At 42.2% G+C, this 18,949-nt stretch overlaps 1 protein-coding gene across 2 annotated transcripts in view; it reads left to right on the top strand.

Moving 5' to 3' along the window:
• The window catches only part of HECW2 (HECT, C2 and WW domain containing E3 ubiquitin protein ligase 2), a 184,680-nt gene that overhangs the window by 31,203 nt on the left and 134,528 nt on the right, over positions 1-18,949 (top strand). For both annotated transcript variants that reach the window (XM_066614981.1, XM_066615068.1), the window contains one exon: positions 16,570-16,900. In XM_066614981.1, the coding sequence (XP_066471078.1) occupies positions 16,609-16,900 (292 nt within the window). In that variant the 5' untranslated portion in view covers positions 16,570-16,608. The remainder of the gene's footprint in view (positions 1-16,569; positions 16,901-18,949) is intronic.

Raw genomic sequence — 18,949 nt, 5'->3', positions numbered from 1 at the left:
GGTGATTATTGGTTTCAACAAACATACGAATGCTTCCTTCCCCTTCAAGATCCCTATCATTGGTGACACTACTACCTCCGCGGGGCTAGCACTGGGAAGATAGTCTCTTTTCTCCCCACATGTTTGCCCTGTTACAGTGGTGGCAGAGGCTATATAGCAGCTGACACAGACTATGAAGGCAGACTTCCCCGGCAACTGTCTTCTCTTTCCCTTGGTCACATTTGGCCATTTTCAAAAGGTGTGTCTTCTCTAGAGGAGAGGAGTTCTTGCTGCAAATTTTAACTACATGGCTAATTTTCTTGTCACATGCTTTCAGACCTTTTACCCTTAGATAAGTTGATTAGCTCAGGGTTTACAAGAGTTAGAGGCTGTGATTCAGGGCAATTTAATAGACACATAGGTCTAGCTACCTTTGTCTGTTTATACCTCCATGTGGATAGCACTTCTGTACTGGAGTGTGTCTACCCTGAGATTTTAGAACACAGTAGTTATATGTTGGCCGTGTACTTTTGAAGCAATCCTGTCAGGCCCACCCCATTAATTGGCTGTCATCAAGAGGTCCATATAGCTGTACATTTTTATCTCATTTCTGCATGCTTGCGTGGGCTGTGTTCAGCATCAACCATATTGCCTGTGGTTTAAGAGGCTTTTTGAGTACCTTAGGAGCACTATACTTTGGCTGCATCAAAGTGGAAAGTATAGTTGTATCCTTACTGCTAGAACTGCTTGAGGGTGAGCTTGAATGCCTGATCCAGCTTGCAGTGTTAAAATTCTTAGCTGGAGACTTAAATTGAGAATTGTTGTTAGCACTCAGATACTTGCCAATTCAGAAGAGTGGATTGAGTGATGTTTAATTTATATGGTGTACAACATCATCACAATGGACCGATTACCATCTTCTAATTGGCATGCTGCTTCCTCTGCTTAATGATCTTCCTTACCACAAGAGTATGTTGTTAACACATTTCTAATTGTTAATTAATTTGTTTTTCATGTAACCCTTCCTCTATTTCTATTTGAAAGCACTGACCTCTTATTCGATTGGCACAGGTTCTTATTGCAGTGGATGCCAGCTTGGTGGCATGATGCTCTGTGTTGGTGCCAAACTTTGCAATGTGCTTCTTTGGCCTTCTTTCCTTCTCTATATGCAAAGTTTGAACAGCTGCTAATGAGTCGACTGCACTGCCAGCATAGTCCAGGGCATACTGCACTTGGCATGCAACTTGATTAAACTCTTTTGGAATGACCTTGGGGAATCCGGTGTAGTTCTGTATCAGTTCTTTACTTGTACAATAGAAATTAGAGGTTCCTTGTAAGGTGGTTGGGGTTCAAAATTCAGGGGTGATTATACCACCTTGGAAGTAGGCCAGTCATCAGTGAGTGAAATTTTAAATTTTGGCAAGCACATTCTGTCATTCATGTGGAGGAAAATGATTCTGCTATATTTTCACTATGAACAAGTAACTTGAATACATTGACTGCTGCCTTCTTTATGCACAACTAAATGATGACTTGGGAAAGCTAGAGCTTTCTTTTTGTAGCATGAGACTGTACAGGCCTAGCCAATTATAAGAACTGATCTGGTATTTTTTCCTGCCCTAGTTCCAAGCAAGGCATCTTCTTGGTAAATGCTTTATGGCTTGCCATTACCGAGTATAATCAGTTCCATGACTTAACAATTCTGGCTTTTGGCACCAAGAATTCTGGTGGAACCTTAAAACAACATTGTATGTGTCAAGTGCTAGCAGAGCTAACAGAAAACACAACACTGCAAGTGCCAAGTGTTAGCAGAGCTAAGCGGTTGTTAAGAACTTTACCACCACAACAAAAGACATGCTGCCATTGTTACACAAGCAGAACAACAAGACAGGCAAAAGAACCTAATGAGAGGTTTAGTCAAATTAAGAGAGAACAACCAACAAGCCTTTATATTAGGAACCAAATAGATAAGAGCTTCCTCACCTAGTGGGGTTGAACACATACCTATTGACACCCCCTCTTGTACAAATTTAGCTAGCACGCTGTTGCTCTTCAAAAACCAAGTTTGCTGTAACTGCACCCACTTAAACGTCATGCTTTAATATATAATAGGTTGGCTTCATGTGTAAGGCTTATTACCAATAACAAGTAGCTTGTGGAACAATTTCTAGGCAGTTTCACTCATTTTCATTGGACAGCTTAATGCAGTTGACATGAAGCACAACATTCATTGCCTTATCGTTATTAACACTGCATTGCCCTGCCATTTTGACAGACTTGTAAAGGGGGATGAAGAACCTTATCTGAAAACGTCACCCCTTTTCTATGCAGTCATACTTCTGAAAGTGCAACATCTGATAGAGAGAGACTTATATCTCAACTCCGATGGGAGTTTATAAGGAGAAAATGTAAGGAGAGCTTTTCATTACACTGATCTCTCCAGCATTTATTTTTGTTTCTTATCTTTGCAAATCTGTGCTGGAAAGGCAGAGACATTCCAGTAACTTTCCGTGCAGATAGTAATATCAAATAGGCAGGATAACAATAATTGAATTTGAATCAACATACTGTGCCCAGCTGGCATGATCAGTGCGGTTTTTATAAATGATATTTGTAGTGAGGCCTGTATTGGAGATTTGCTGCACCAATTGCCACATCTTTATTGTATTGAGATTTACGGTATATGATTTATTTCTGAGAAGCAGCTGTCATCACTGTTCTCTTTCTCGGTGCTAAGTAAACAAGAAAAGAGAAGGGCTTTTGGGATTCATCCATATTCTCTTTGAATTCTCTTTGAATTGTGAAGTTCTCTTTGAATTGTTTCTAGCTTCCCCGTTGATTCCCAAAGCAAGGTTGCTCACTGTTTGTTGGGGGACCTTTCCTTCCCCTCCCACATTGAACCTATGCAAGTTGATTACTGTACATTCATGGTGCTGAGCAAGCAGCACCTAGCAAGATTTGTAGCATGCATACCCTCTGACATTTCACACCTGAAAACATGGACCTCCTTCCACAACACAGTGCTGGAGGCTCTTCCTCAAGCTTGTTCTATTCCTTGTGTAACTAGGATATGTTCTTATTTTTTTTTTATGGAGGACCTCTATTAAAGAGACTTCAGTCACATGACTGAAAACTGGGAGAGAGATCAGTGCATCCTGAGCAGTCTTTCCTTCAGGTCTTTATCACTGACACCAAGCACAAGCTTATATTTCATTCTTGGTATCTCCACATTCACAGAACCTGCCCTTTTTCTTGAGTTCTGTGACATATGAGTTTGTTAGCTCATTGCCAATTCTGACTGAGCCTAGAACTGATAACATTCAAACATAACTTTTGTTTGGGGATTGTAATAATATCAGCCCCTCTTCTGGAGCAGGAGCATCTTCAGTTTTTGTATGTTGTGTGCTTAAAAGGGCACCTTGAAAAACCTCTGGCTTTTAATCTGCTCTTGAGAATGCCTTGTAATGCTAAAGATACTGTCTCCACCACCTCCAGTTGTCAGCAGGATTTCCCACTAAAGGCAAAAGCAGGGTGATGATGTATAGCTCTCCATTGTGGATCATTAAAGCAGTTACTTTGTGCAACTGCATTAATTAGTGTCCAGTTTCCAGTACTCACTGAATTGAGTGAGAATTAATTGATTCTTATGTAGCTATCAGTAATTTGTGGCCACTTTTACAACTTGAAGTACTATGTTCCCTTTAGGTCAGGAAATAGTAGTGAAAATAATGGCATTTGCTAACTTACTAAACTAATTTACTAAACAATTGCATTTACTAACAAAGAAGCAACAATTAGCTATCTAACATTGAAACAACTGACCTTAACTAGACTCAGGCTACACTGAACTCAGTTTCTAGCAGTGTGACTGGTAACCCAATCCTAAGCGCATGTTAGGCTGGCAGAATGCATGCTCCTCTGGCATAATGTGCTTTCTAGCTATCGCAAATGCAGCAATGCTGGAGAGCATGGCCTGGTCACTGTCAGAAGCTGTGAGTGGCCAGGTCTGCGCAGCGACAGACCATGGACACCTGCCGCCTCAGATAAGACCGTGCAGGGGCTGGGAAGAGGTGGGGAGGGGGCAGAACAGAGCAGGGGTATGCCTAACAGGAAGGAGATGGTGTGGGGAAAAGGCAGATTGGTCTGTAAGTCTCCCTTAGTATGGATTTGGACTATGGTTGGTGGTAAAGAGTAAAATTCTCTTCCCCCATGCAACAATCTGGATTAGGCCCTTCTGTGGCTGCTATTTATAGGAGGAAAAATGGATAAATGTACTAAAGATGCATGCCTCATAGTGAATAATTTGAATCTTTAATGTGAGCAATTCATACAGGAATTTATTATATTTGTTTTATACTCACACATGCACAAACATACACGTACACCCTCCTTCTCTTCTATAATGCCATATACTCTCCCCTAACTGAAATGTAGTGTGTTTTTCTGAGGCATCCCTATTCGTAAAGCCAGAGGCTTAACTTCAAAGTCATACTTGCACAGAACTCCCTCTCTCATGTGTAAATACAGGCTGGGTCTGTGCCTCTAGGTCCACCCATTCAATGATCTATTTAAAGTAATTACTGTGGGAAGAGACTGTGTTGGCAACTGACAGCCTTCAGCTACAAAAAGAGATCCCTACATAAACAAAAAATGATTCACTGACACTAATATGAATAAAGCAAACATGACAGTGCATGAGCTCAAGGAGACTGTGCTACCTTTAGATTTAGTGGCAGGATGCCTTTGAATATCTTTTTTTAAATTTTTCCCAAAACAAAATAACAAACACACACAACGTAAACACAATATTAGAGGGAGAGGATGCCTTTGAATATCTGATGCAGGAGAGCAATGATGGCAAGAGAAGCATGTGTTTCTCTCCTCTTAATGGACCTCCCAGGGGCAGCTGGTATGACGCTGTTGGAAACATGCTGGACTTTTGTCCTGATCCAGGAGGGCTTTTCTTCTGTTCTCATAAGACCCTTTGACTTAGATCAGGGGTGTCCAAACCCCGGCCCTGGGGCCACTTGCGGCCCCCGAGGCCTCTCAATGCGGCCCTCAGGGAGCCCCCAGTCTCCAATGAGCTTCTGGCCCTCTGGAGATTTGTTTGAGCCCACACTAGCTCGATGCAACTGCTCTCAGCATGAGGCGACTGTTTGACCTGTCGCGTGAGCAGTGAGATGAGGGCTTCCTCCACTGCTTGTTGTTTCACGTCTGTGATGCAGTAGCGGCAGCAAAGGAAAGGCCAGCCTTGCTTTGTGCAAGGCCTTTTATAGGCCTTGAGCTATTGCAAGACCTTCATTCATTCATATAAATTCATCTTTAATATATTCATTTATGTAAACTTATGTAAATTTATTCAAATTTGAAATGTAAATTAATTCTTTCCTCCCCCCGGCCCCCAACACAGTGTCAGAGAGACAATGTGGCCCTCCTGCCAAAAACTTTGGACACCCCTGACTTAGATGAAGGAACAGAAGGAATTCTTATCAGTTTTGCAGATGGCGCTATACTGGAAGGAATAGCAACACTGCAGAAGACAGTAGGACCATTCAGGAGGATCTTGACAGAATGGAATACTGGGCTGAAAATAACAAAATGAAGTTCAACAGACAGAGTCAAATGCAAGGTTCTAAGTTTAAGCAGAAAAAAATTAAAGGCACAAATATAGAATGAGGGATATCTGGGATGACAGTATAACATGTGAAAGGGAACATGTGAACATGAGTCATCACGCTTCTGTGATGTAATTTCAAAAAATGCAAATGTGATTTTAGGCAGCATTAGTAGAGCCATAGCTTCTAAGTTGCGATAAGTAGTGGTTCTACTTCATTCTGCACTGGTCAGTCTTCAACCAGAGTACTGTGTAACTCTGGACACCAAGGAGGATGTGACCAAACTGGAGCAGGTTCAGAGAAGGTCAAGTTGGTTACCAGAAAGAAATTCTTAGCAGCAACTGACTACTGAAGAAAGTGGTGAATTCTTCATCACTGGTGGTCTTCAGGCAGCGTTTGACTGACACCTTTTGGAAAGGCTTTAGAGAGGATTTCCTGCTGCAGGCAAGGGGGTTGGACTAGATGACCTTGAAGACACCTCCCACTTCTATGACTGTTATTTGTTTTTCACACTGCTAAATTTCTGTCTTTAATATTGGTCTTGTCTTACAAGAAAAACAAAGCATCATTTTTTTTGTCTGATATTAAATAACTTATGTCGCATTTTCAGTATGCATGTTAGTTCATAATCCATATTTAGCTATACAAGAATTTTCTGTGGAAATTTCATGGACAATGAGAAGTCCTGAGAAATGGGACAGTAGGGAAGGTGATGAGATTTGATGAGACTAAGCATTTCTAAGGAAATTCAGTGAGTCCATAGGTGACCTGGTGGAGTTGGAGCCAACCTTTTCCAGTCAGCTTAACTCCATGGGCTATATTAGCCCTAGAGATATCAATGCATGGGGTACGGGGAGCAGGATTTTACTGGAACAAGCTGACTTCTGCACAAAGCTTACATGTGTACAAGTTTTCATTGCTTTATTTGTGTCCTGTGTAGAATATATGTAGTGTGTAGAACTTTATGTGTGCATAGCCTCTGTACAAAAGAGCCCATCAGCACATGAATGTCAAGGAGCAGGTTCAGCAGGTTTGATCCCAGATATTTCCAACATTACATCATGCTGGGGGAAAAATGAATTCCAGAAATGGCTTTAGTGAGAGTTAGCAGCTGTGTCGGTAGACAGATTGTGGCCTAGTAGGTCATACCAGGAAATGACAATACTGTACCTACAGCAGCTACCTTTTAATAGTCTGGGTAAGAAAATGGTCTTGGAAAAATTCATCAGGTTGCTCAAAGTACAGAGGGAGAATTAGGACACATCTTAATTTCAATTCTGTTGCAATGGCAAAAATATATCTCTCTCATATGCCTGACATTATACCCAATGAAAAAGAAAATTAAGTCAGGCTGCACATTACATTGTGGGTAAAATACCATTGCTGCCTTTGCAATCTTTCATAAATTGTCATACAATTTACAAGACAATCAGTAAATCTTATTAGCAGATCCCTATTAGATTTTTCTGGGATGCCTAAGTTTGATTTCTAATAAAAATACTTAAAAGAGGGTATTTGTACTCAGGCAATTTTAAGACGTCACATAATGTTTTGATCGTTAATTTTTTTCAGTTTGCTTTTATTGAACTCATTTCACTGTTTAAGAGAAAGAGTACAGGGTATCTCTGTTTTTTTGAAAAATTGAGCCAGCAGATATTTCTACTCAGGTATGTGAAATTTAATTGCAACTTGCTCTCATTTGTAGGCGCCATGCTTATGTTAGGTTGCAGAGCAGAGGCACAGATTTCCACAAATGTTTTGAACTGTATTTGTACTGTATTATCTTAAAATGGACCTTGAAAAGCATTTTTAGCTTGCATGTCAAAAAAGAAAAAAAAAAAAAAAGATACTGCAATGTGCACTTGACTTAATAGCATATTGAAACACACAGGGAAAGAGGGAACTATTTAATCTGTTCTGTGCATGCATGGCATCTGGCATCTGCCTTGATTCCCAAAGATAGAGGTGGATATTTAATCAAAATAAGTACTCAAATCCGTTCCACAGACATACTGGTGCATCAGACTGGAAGGCGCTGCCTCCTGCCTTTTTTTCTTTATAAATGCTACCAGATAACCTAAATGTGCTCCTAATTTCCAAATTCCAGTAGTCTGGTTTCTGTTCATTGGGTAGCAAAACAGGACCACCCCAAAATAAGGTAATGGACTCTGCATACTTGAGAAACTCCCCAGATATGGAGAAGTATCCCCCTCAAAATAAGCACCCATGCTACTGAATTTCAGAGCTTGCAAAATGCTTATGGAGTCAGTTGAGTGCAACAGGAGAAATAGGGAATTGGCTTGTGGACCTAATATTTTTAGAATATCCTGGAAGTGGGGCTTGGTTTTGGGAAGATGTTTAGTATGAAGTTAAAACAATCTCCTCCTGCACTGTGTAGTAGAGTAGCATGGCTGCACCACCCCTCCCTACACTTTCGAAGGGGGAAGGTCTGTGTCAAAAGGGTTGGGGAAAGACATGATCAGGATGCTGTTTGCTCCAGGGATCCCATAGGATCAGGAATCTGCTTCATCTAATCAGGTTACAGATCTTTGTACAGACCAGGAACAATCCACAATCTTGAGTAATGTCCAACCTTCTGTGTTATTCTTCATCTCCCAGTTACCCACACTGGGGATAAAAGTTTTGGTTTAGTTTTGAATTAATTAGAATAGTTTTTTAGTGCAAAAAGGGAGGAGGGAATCTACGTAAAAGTAGTGATGGGTTTGTAGAGTGTGAAATGATTGCAGTTTAAAGTACTGAAGTGCTTTATAAGAAATATATGCATGCTATTTATTTACAGATCAATCCTAACGGCGGCACTGCCACAGGCTGTGGCGGTGGCAAAGTGGCTACCACTGCATGGTGTGACCCTGTGGCAGCTACCGAAGGTCTCCTCAGGGGAAGGGGACTTTTGTCCCCTTCCCCTGGGGAAAGCCCCAGGCCCTGTAATGGGGCTTCTCAAGTCTGTGTTAGCTATTTTGCTGGTGCAGAGTTGAGAGACTACGTGTTGGACCTTCCAACCCAACACAGAGTTCAGGATCTGGCAGAGCAGAGCTCTGCTGGTCCCACCCCCTCCCACCCTGGTTCCCCCCAACCCTGCCCTCCCTTGCCCCAGCACTATTTGGCCAGCACTCCTGGGAGTGCCAGCCGGCCCTCCGAGTGGCGCTGAGGCTCAGTGCCGGCAGCCCCTCCTCTCTAGGTACCGCAGATGAGCCTTACAGCACATTTGTGACACCCAGCACCAGCAGTATGTTCATATCACCTGTGCAAAGGAGCTCAGGATTGGGTTTTTAGTCACAGTTCGTGTATGAGTAATTATTATCCAAATTATGCAAATGTGAGCAAATGTGTTCATCCATGAGGTATTGTTTCATGCTACAAAAGAAAGCAATAGTAGACACATGTTAGTGATAGCAGCATGTGCTTTTCATGGATCCTGTATAGTGCAATTCACAACAAGAAAGCATGCATGCAGTAGTATCATAAACACCAATCACATTCACAGTCATCCCCAGATATCTGTGTGTCCTTCACCAATTGATTCTCATATTTGTGACAGTCACTCTTATCTGTCTTTGTCCAGCTACATGTTGGTGCATGAAATCCATGGAGACAGCAGCTGTGAAGTTTGTTGCACATCTTTTCTTCCTACATTAATATTTCATAATTCTAAAATAGCTTGTGCAACTGGTGGCATCGTGGCATCCGGCATACAAAAATATTGTCTTGTATCTCCTATCCATACTCTGCTTCTGGATGTGGAATATCTGGGTTAGCAATAATGTTATTTTACCATACCATACATTGGCAATGTGCCCCTTAGTACAGCAGATCCAGGAGCAGACTGTGTTGGTGGCATCTCCTTTGATTCAGCAACAGAATCCATCTGACAACTCCAGCAGTCGTTTTTGCAGAGTGGGACATGAACAGCTTTTGCAAACAAAATGTTCCAATGCAGCAGTTGAGGCAGGCATCTGACGATGGTATCCACTCCAAGGTCATGAAAATGCTTAGAGCATTCTAACAAGAAAGCTTGATTTTACTACCACAACCACCATGGTATCATAACCAGTAAAGTCATGAAAACCAGGTCTATCCTCTCTGACCCTTAAGCATCATAAATAGGTTGAAGAGCTTTCCTTTTCCTTTGATCAGTGCCTACAAGGCAGGCTGTTATTGGGCATAGCATGGGTTATAATTGAGATGCTGCTGTCACTGCATCTGTACCAGATGCATGAATGTTGACCAAAGTAGCTCCAAGTGAAGTTGCATTAGGTGCTGGAAGCATCATTTTGGATGAGGTGATGACTTGGATTAGGGCAGTGTTTCTCAAACTGTGGGTCAGGACCCACTAGGTGGGTCGTGAGTCAATTTCAGATGGGTCCCCATTCATTTCAATATTTTATTTTTAATATATTAGACTCGATACTACCATGGTATGTGACTGTATTTGGAGAAATGTTACAGACCTGTACTTTTACAAGGTACCGTGGATATTCTTTTAACAATGTTAGTCAATGGGACTTACTCCTGGGTAAGTGTGGATAGGATTGCAGCCTAGGATTGTTAAAAATTTTCCTGCTTGATGCCATCACTTCTGGTCATGACATCACTTCTGATGAGTCCTGACAGATTCTCATTCTAAAAAGTGGGTCCTAGTGCTAAAGTTGTGAGAACCACTGGATTAGGGGATACAAGGGAGCTTCATCAAATTTGTGGATGATACCAAACTGGGAGGAGTAGCAAATACAATAGAAGACAGTAGAAGCCTTCAGGAAGGCCTAGGCAAAATGGAATACTGGGCTGAAATGAATAAGATGAAGTTCAACAGGGATAAATGCAAAGTTCTGCACTTGGGCAAAAATAACCAAAGATGCAGGTATAAAATGGGAGATACATGGTTTGGCAGCACTACATGTGAGCGGGATCTTGGAGTTGCGGTGGATCACAGGATGAACATGAGTCAGCAGTGTGATGCGGCTGCAAAGAAGGTGAATGCAATTTTAGCCTGCATTAACAGAACCGTAGCTTCCAAGTCACAAGAAGTTGTGGTTCTGCTTTACTCTGCACTGGTTAGACCTCACCTGGAGTATTGTGTCCAGTTCTGGGCACCCCATTTTAAGAAAGATACAGCCAAACTGGAGCAGGTTCAGAGAAGAGTGAAGAGAATGATCAGGGGGCTGGAGGACAAGTCCTAGGAGGAAAGGTTGAGGGAACTTGACATGTTTAACCTGGAGAAGAGAAGGCTGAGAGGGGATAAGATAGCTCTCTTCAAATATCTAAAGGGCTGTCACATGGGAATAATTTATTCTCAACTGTCTCTGAAAGTAAAACTAGAACCAATGGGTACAAACTGCAAGAGAGGAGATTTCGATTAGACATCAGAAGTAAATTCCTGATGGTCAGGGCGGTTCGGCAGTGGAACAGATTGCTGAGAGAGATGGCGGACTCTCCCTCACTAGAGATAACCATGCAGAGTCTTGACAAGCACCTGTTGGAGAAGCTCTAAGAGCATTTCCTGCCTAAGATAGGGGGTTCGACTAGATGACCTATTAGACCCCTTCCAACTCTATGATTCTATGATTTTAGAATTTGTTCTCCATATATTAAAGCTTCAGCACTTAATTGGAGACCACAAGTTAATGGTACTGGTTTTTCTACAAGTTTCAACAGATGTGTTGTAGTCTGGTGACATTTCTGTCACAAATGCTAAGTACTCGTAGGACTGGGTGCAGGCTCCTCAGTCCTCGTAGGACTGGGTGCAGGCTCCTCAGACCAACTTTACTGACCATCATTCATGTCCATGCTCTGGTTTACATGTTGACATGTTGACATGTTGCTCTGGTTTACATGTTTACATGTTGACAGCCCAATCCTATGCAGGATTGGGCTGTACTGTGGAGGGTCTTACAACAGCAGAAGACACTTCCGCTGTTGCAAAATGGCTGCTGCCAGAGCATGGAGCCATTTTGGTAGCACTGGCAGAAAAGGCCTCCCAGCAGTGCAAACATTTATGGACACCAGAGCAGGTAAGGCTGTGTAGAGGGAGTGGGGAGGGGGCAAAACTGGGCAGGTAGGGGTAGGAACAGGGGGCAGGGAGTCTGCCAGAGTGAGTGGATCCAGTGGCAATGGCACAAGCTGGATCCTATCCTCTCTTTTTGCAGTCTCCCTGCCCCCTTTCTCGCCTTAGATTTGTAGTAGCTAATGAGTTGGCACAGGTCCAGGAGACCCATTGTGGAGGAGGAGGAGACTTATGGAGGGGTAAAGGGATTTAAATCCCTTTTCTTTTCTGAAGCCTCCCAGTCCTCTCCTCCCCCACCAGATACAGCATGCTCCTTTTTTGCACGGTTACACTAGTGGGTCCAAAAAGGATTGGGCTTTGGGAGCATGATCTGCTACTATGGCACAGAACAATGCTATGTTTTTGTTAACAACCCAATTGCCTTGACAACACTTAGCAAATAAATCAGGACTTGCCACTGGCATATTCTGCATCTCTGCAAGATATAGGGTTATCATGTGTGCATGCTGTTGTTTATCAGAGACCAAAAAAAATCACAAATGCTTCAAGGAAGGATAGGCAGAATTGCAATTTCCTGTCCTCACTGCCTTTAATGAACAAATATAGGTGCACACCATTGTTATGTGTATCAGTATGGTCTTGGCATTGGGTGCATTTCTGAGCACTGTATCACACACAGTCATTGTCTGGAATACATCTCTTGACTCAAGAACTTGTAAAAGTTGCTCAGCAATCGGCAATCTTAGAGCTTCTTGTTCTTTTTCAGTACTGTATATGAAACTTGTAGGCATTCAACAGCATGTATGTTATCCTTCACATCTAGATTAACTGCAGTAAATACATTCGTACGCAGGATGAACAGAGCTTGGGCAGTCATCAAATATGCCACTGTTCCTCTTTGTCTGTGTTTTTCTGTAATCATGGCATTTGTTATTGCAGATCCATGCAAATCACTTTCAGTTCATGTGGTATCAGATTCACTGTTTTTAAGAAAAGAATTGATGCACTTTGTCATCTCTACCTTCTTGTTCTCTAAACAAGGGAACTATTCTGCAATTCTTTTTTTTTTTGTTTTGTTTGCCCAAATGTCCCAGTGGATGAAGAAAATATAAAGGAGGCATCCTCCTCCCATCTTTGGGTTGATGTCACTGTTGTCCTTCTGGGGATACCTGACTGACTGACATACATGGAAGCCTATCTTTGGTGTTGTAGGTCAAGGTAGGGCCTCCCAGGTGGTCTGTGATGGAGCCCTGAGCCCCAGGGTTTCCTGGGCCTTCCCTTTGGTCAAACAGTACCAAGCCTGAGGTGGGGCTAGACTACAGTATTTTGTTGTGGCTCCCAGCTTGAATGCTCCTAAAACCAAACTCTCAGTTGAAAATTCCAATCTGTTCTAAGATAGCTCCTTAGAAGTAAACTCTATTAAAATAAGTGGCATTTGCTTCCAAATGAAATATTTTTGAAAGAGGCAAATCATTTGCTAATCTGGCCTTGGGTTGTGTAAGATTTGAATTTATAATCAGTCTACACTCATAGTCATTTTTATTTCATCTCAGGAAGCACACACACAGAGTTATTTTTCTCATACTGCCACTTACAGTGTTGTGGCATTTGAAGGAAACTTGAGATGGGAAGATGTTTTTTGTTTCCAGTGACTGATTATATGTAGTGGGTGAGTCATTCAGAACACCTGTGATATTAAAATACTAGTCACATCACTAGCTCGTCTAGCATGTTTTACCTGGTGAGGCTTAAATTTGGTTTGTGTCCAAACCAGCCTATGCCACAAATGTAAATTTTTTACATTGGATAGAATGGACACTTGATTTCTGTTTCACAGTCTCTGCAGCATTAAGAACATTTACATGCAGTGCAAATAACAGATCTTTAGCTTTTTCCAGTGAGATCAAGAACACTTTCACTTTTAGAGAGAGAGAATTTGTCATGATCTTGAGGCAGTGCTGCCCAGTACATAGGGTCATTGGATTAAAATCCCTGTTCATAAATTCACTGGCTGGCATCAAACAACTACAGTACTATATTTCAAACACACTTCCACAGCCATGTTACAAAACTCCTAGCTTAATCTGTTGTTCTGCAACATTTAAGGTGATTGAGGTTGTTTTCTGCCTTTCGATCTGATAAATCAAAGGGAATGAGAGAGACAGTCATGGAGGCAAACACTCGAGACACAATTGCAGGCATCGTAACTCCTTTTAAAATCTTATTCCTACATTGTTAGAGGTGCAGTGAAATGAATTTCTAAGTAATACATGTGACTTGTATGTTAGAAAAAGGCAGTGTTGGGAACTCGAGTCAGGTGACTCAGACCTGAGTCACAAAAGTGCGTGATTTTCAGTGACTATGCAACTCATGAGTCATACGAGTGGAAGACTGAAAAAGATTTGAATCAGGGCTCCCCGACTTGTCCCCATGCGTGCTGACTCGACTCTGCCTGGGTCTGGGGGTGCTTGCTTACTGTTTCTGTAGCGTGGAAAACCTCGTGGGGCCATAATGACCGGTGAGCAGCAGGGAGTTCCAGCTAGGAGGCAGGAAAGGATTAATGTGAGCAGGAGCAGGAAGGCAAGACTGGGCTCTCTTTTCCAGTCTGTGATAGGAAAGAAGGAATGGATGATCATTGGACAAAGGATAAGCATTCTCAGATTTCCATTGGCTGAGGGATGGCAGGGGAGGGGAGGATGGGCAACCCTCATTGAATGAACGGCTGAAGTGGGACTACTTCTGTGTAGGGCTGCCAAGGATTGGGTCGTTCTGGTAAACCTCCTAGCTGCTGCTCGTGATCCTCTTGCTGTTTCGGTCTCTATTCTCTCACTGTCCCTCCCACCTTGTTTACAGATGAGCGGGAACAGCAAGGGAGTGAATAAAGAGAGCTCCAACACACACACATACTCCTTGGCAGCAGCCCGGTATTTTTCTACGGTGGGCTTCTTAAAGGGGGGGGGTCGACTCAAGTCCATTTGAGTCATTAAAGGGTGACTCGGAGACTTAGGAAGTGCCTCCATTATGACTCTTTTTCCATTATGACTCCCCATGCGAGGGCTGAAGCAGTATTCCTTAACCTGATCTCCATGTTAGAGCTTTTCTGCAGAACTAACATATCCTTTGGCCCTCATATATAAGAACATGTTGATAGAATCCCCTTTAAACAGTCTGTATACTTATCTTGTAGTTTTGTGTAGTTCAACTTCAGTTATTCTGTTTATTGTAAGGGATTCTATTTTATCATCATGCTAGTATTGTACCCTGTTGAGTTGCTTTTTAAAAAATGTACTATTGGTAAAGCATATACTCGTGTGAATTTCCTTTCTGAGGCGATTTCATTTTATTTTGTGTCTGGATTAAAAGACTCTGATATCGCTATTTTCGAAAGTATTTTGTGATCTTTTGGTTAAAGCAGCTTGTTTGCGTACCAATTATTTTGAAATAGCATCATTCTTTTACCGTCTAAACAATGTCTTGCAACTGGACTCTATAGGTCTCTGTGATAAAACTTGGCTTTCTAGGTGCTCATTTTCTGCTGAATAAAATTAATTCTTGTGGACCCCTGGAGGTAGTTTCTGTTAAGCTTCGCGGCTGCAAAAATGGCATCTAATTACAAAAGGAATATTTTAAATCTAATGTATGCCTATGCACACACACATACACAACATTTAGCATTTTAAAATACACACAATTATGTGTGTGTGTGTTTAAAATTACAGTGAAATCAGTGGCACTTGCTTAATGTGAAAAAAGAAGCAGCACTCTAGGTATTAAGATTGCAGTAAACTCTACTGGAAGGAACATGTCCCTATCACCTTAAAGCAGCAATTCTCAAACTTTTAGCTCCAGGACCCACTTTTTAGAATGAGAATCTGTCAGGACCCACTGGAAGTGATGTCCTGACCAGAAGTGATGTCATAGAGCAGGAAAATAATCTTAGGGCCAAATCCTATCCAATTTTCCAGTGCCGGTACAGCCGTGCTAATGGGGTATGTGCTCCATCCTGCAATGGGGGGTGGGGGCAGTCACAGAGGCCTTCTCAAGGTATGGGAACATTTGCTCCCTTTCCTTGGGGTTGTATTGCGGCTACACCAGTGCTGGAAAGTTGGATAGGATTGGGCCCCTAGTCTGTAATCCTACCCACACTTACCCAGGAGTAAGTCCCAGTACAGTACAGATCTGTAACATTTTCCCAAGGCAGTCACATTGCATGGTAGCATCAAGTCTAAAGTATTAAAAATAAAATACTGAAATGAATGGGGACCTACCTGGTGAATCCCAATCCACAGTTTGACCAACACTGTCTTAAATGATATACCTGTATAGTTCATTCCACCAGTGAAGTCTGTTGCATCTGTTGGCCAGACCTGAGTGCATGTGAAATGATTGATCTACCTGTGGTTGGGAAAAACTAACAGGCAGTTGTTTGAGGAAGAAGCAAGGTAGCTTCTCCTGGAAAAAAAAAAGCACAGCAAATGATTTTTGTGATAACATAGTGAATCATGGATTTGCAAACTATGTAATCACAATCCCCATCATTTTCCCTTTTGGGATACATCTCCTTATTTCAGCTCTTGATAGTGCCATTCCATATATCTTCCCACTGAATTTTGTCCTACTTGTGCCTGGCTCACAAGTGTTCTGGGTTTTTGAAAATTGACCCAAATCCATTCCTTAAACGAGAGACTAACCTTGATATTTGTTAAAGTGAATACGCAGGATATTTCTGAATGGCACATGCCACTGAGTTTGGGTAAAGTAGGTAGGCTCAAACCGGGCAGTTTCAAATAAATGTGTTTTGCTGTCTGCGTGGGGTGACCTTTTGTTTCTTAAGATGAAAGTCTATCCCTGAAACCCTTTGTAAAAAATCATGTCGCTCTCCCCATCTAGTTTCAAACTTGGCAGATATGGGACAGAGCTGGTATTTTAATGCTTTCATTTTGGTCTTTACAGATCTCTAGTTGAAACTTCTTCTGCGTGAAGAAGACCAAGATGACCAGCTCAGCCCGGGAACACCTCCTTTTTGTGCGACGGCGCAATCCCCAGCTCCGATACACTCTGAGTCCAGAGAACCTCCAGAGCCTGGCATCTCAGAGCACTGTGCCTGAAAACATGAATTTGCAGCGTGCCAACAGTGACACTGATCTAGTGACCTCAGACAGTCGCTCCAGCTTGACAGCGAGCATGTATGAATGCACCCTAGGGCAGTCACAGAACCTCATCATTTTCTGGGATATTAAGGAAGAAGTGGATCCCACAGACTGGATAGGACTTTATCACATTGGTAAGCGAGACTGTTTTTGTTCCCTTTCTGTACTACTCTCCTCTCTTTGTCTTGTATTCTATTATTAAAACATGGAATCATTCAGTAAAAGTGGAATCTGAAATGAGTCATTCTCCCAGTGTTTGAAATATTGAAGTGTGAATACATGCCACTGTTTAATAAAGATTCTATCTTAATCTGATGCCAATGGAAAAGTTATCTTAAATTATGGAAAATGTTTTATGTGTAAACGCCTTCCACTCTTACATAGTGCTGGTTGCAATATTGCCTTAAAAATTCAAAGGGCATTTTTAAAACATATTCAGATGATATAGTTGTGGGGAGAGATAATTTTAAATTCGTTACTGTATTCCAAAATCCTGGGAATGTTTTTAAATGAAAGACATTAAGGGCTGGGCACTGTTTTTGAAACTCTAGGCACATGGTTGATAATGTGGTGCCAGTGAAACTCTGTATTCTTCTATCTAATTCAAGAGCAGAAACTTATTTTTATATTGTGCATTCACTTTTGAGGGTGGTTGCATTCCAAAACGTACAGTACTTAGGCTGCAGTCCTATACCTGCTTATTGGGGAATAAGTTCCATTGAATGCAATGCATGGGATTGCATAGGATTGTGCATGGGATCCCAATGCATGGGATTGTTCTGTTAGGCTGCAAATCTGTGTTCAAATATGCATTTTATGCGCCACTTCAATCAGTGGAATTTATGCATGAACAGCTAGCCCCCTGGATTGCAGCCTATAGTTCTGCATAACAATGACAGTCCAGAGAGTGAATTTTCCTGCTCATTTTGGCATGCATTTGTCATCCCATAATAATGGTTTACTACCTTATCTTACTACTACAGATTTGGTTGTATTGATGGTATTGGTACAACAAATATTTTGGATGATGCTGAGTGGATTCCAGTTCTCCCCCATTTAGTTTATCTTCACAACATCCTTCAAACTCTTTTTATACCATGATTGACTTTTGAAACCAGCCCTCTGACATCACACTCTGGTGATGGTGGCTTATGTTAATATAGTGACACTGATACTGACCCTTCTTAGTCTTGGGTTGACTAGCAGCACCTATGCAACTACTTGGTTCCGGCAGTCTATGTATCTAATTTACTTGCTAGATAGTGCAGCATCTCATATGTGCTTAACCTCAACAAGCACTCACTGCGTATACTCGCCTGTAAGTTGATCTTGTACGCGAGTCGGGGGCAGGTTTTGAGCCCAAAATCATAGAATTTGCTATAACCTGTAGAATAGACTTAAGCTTGCCTTGTGCATAAAGAGAGATCACTGACACAGAAGCAGTATAATGCAGGAGCTCTTATGTAATTTTTTTCTCCACATAGCGGAGAACTGTTTGGTGGAGTCAAAGGAAGAATGTTTATTTCTTAGCTCACAAAAACAAGAATAAACATAGCTGGTGGTTTTGTGCTTTTAAAACTTATTAGTTAACTCTTGTGGTGCAAAAGAAAATCAATTGCTTCCTCGCCACAAAATAAGCATACTTATCCAACATAAGCAAACCTTCTGAGAAATTAGAAATGGTGGGTGTTAAGAAAAATGATGAACTTCCATTTCATTCAAGGATAGTCTAACCAGTCATAGGTTAGTTTCTTAGCGGACTTAAGGTCCAATCCTGAAGGCTCTGGGAAGGTTCCTCTGCTGGCGTGGAGTGCCCCAAACGTACCATAAGGCATGCCTGCGACAGGTCAGCACTGGCCATGGCTCAGTGCTAGTTTGCACTGAGCTAGTCCTAGCTAGAGGTGCACCGCCTGTTGCCTGGAGCAAGAGACGACCTCTGGGCGGTGCAGAGGTGAGTCAGGGTGGGGCTGGGGTGGGTGGAGGGAAAGAGGGGCATGAGGAGAGAGGGAAGGGATGGGACTGGCGGAGCTGTGCTCCACTGGATCCACACCCTTGCATCAGGCCTGACATGGGGCCTCTCAACTCTGCACAGTGCAGGCATGAGTAACCCCATTGCAGGGCCTGCTCCTTTACCTGGGGAAAGGGGACGAATGTAACCTTCCCCTAAGGAGCTGCTGCTGGCT

The sequence above is a fragment of the Tiliqua scincoides genome, chromosome 1, assembly GCF_035046505.1.
Source record: "Tiliqua scincoides isolate rTilSci1 chromosome 1, rTilSci1.hap2, whole genome shotgun sequence".
Lineage (NCBI taxonomy): Eukaryota > Metazoa > Chordata > Lepidosauria > Squamata > Scincidae > Tiliqua > Tiliqua scincoides.
Note: the sequence above shows the minus strand (reverse complement) of the source record. Positions and strands in the feature narration are given on the sequence as shown.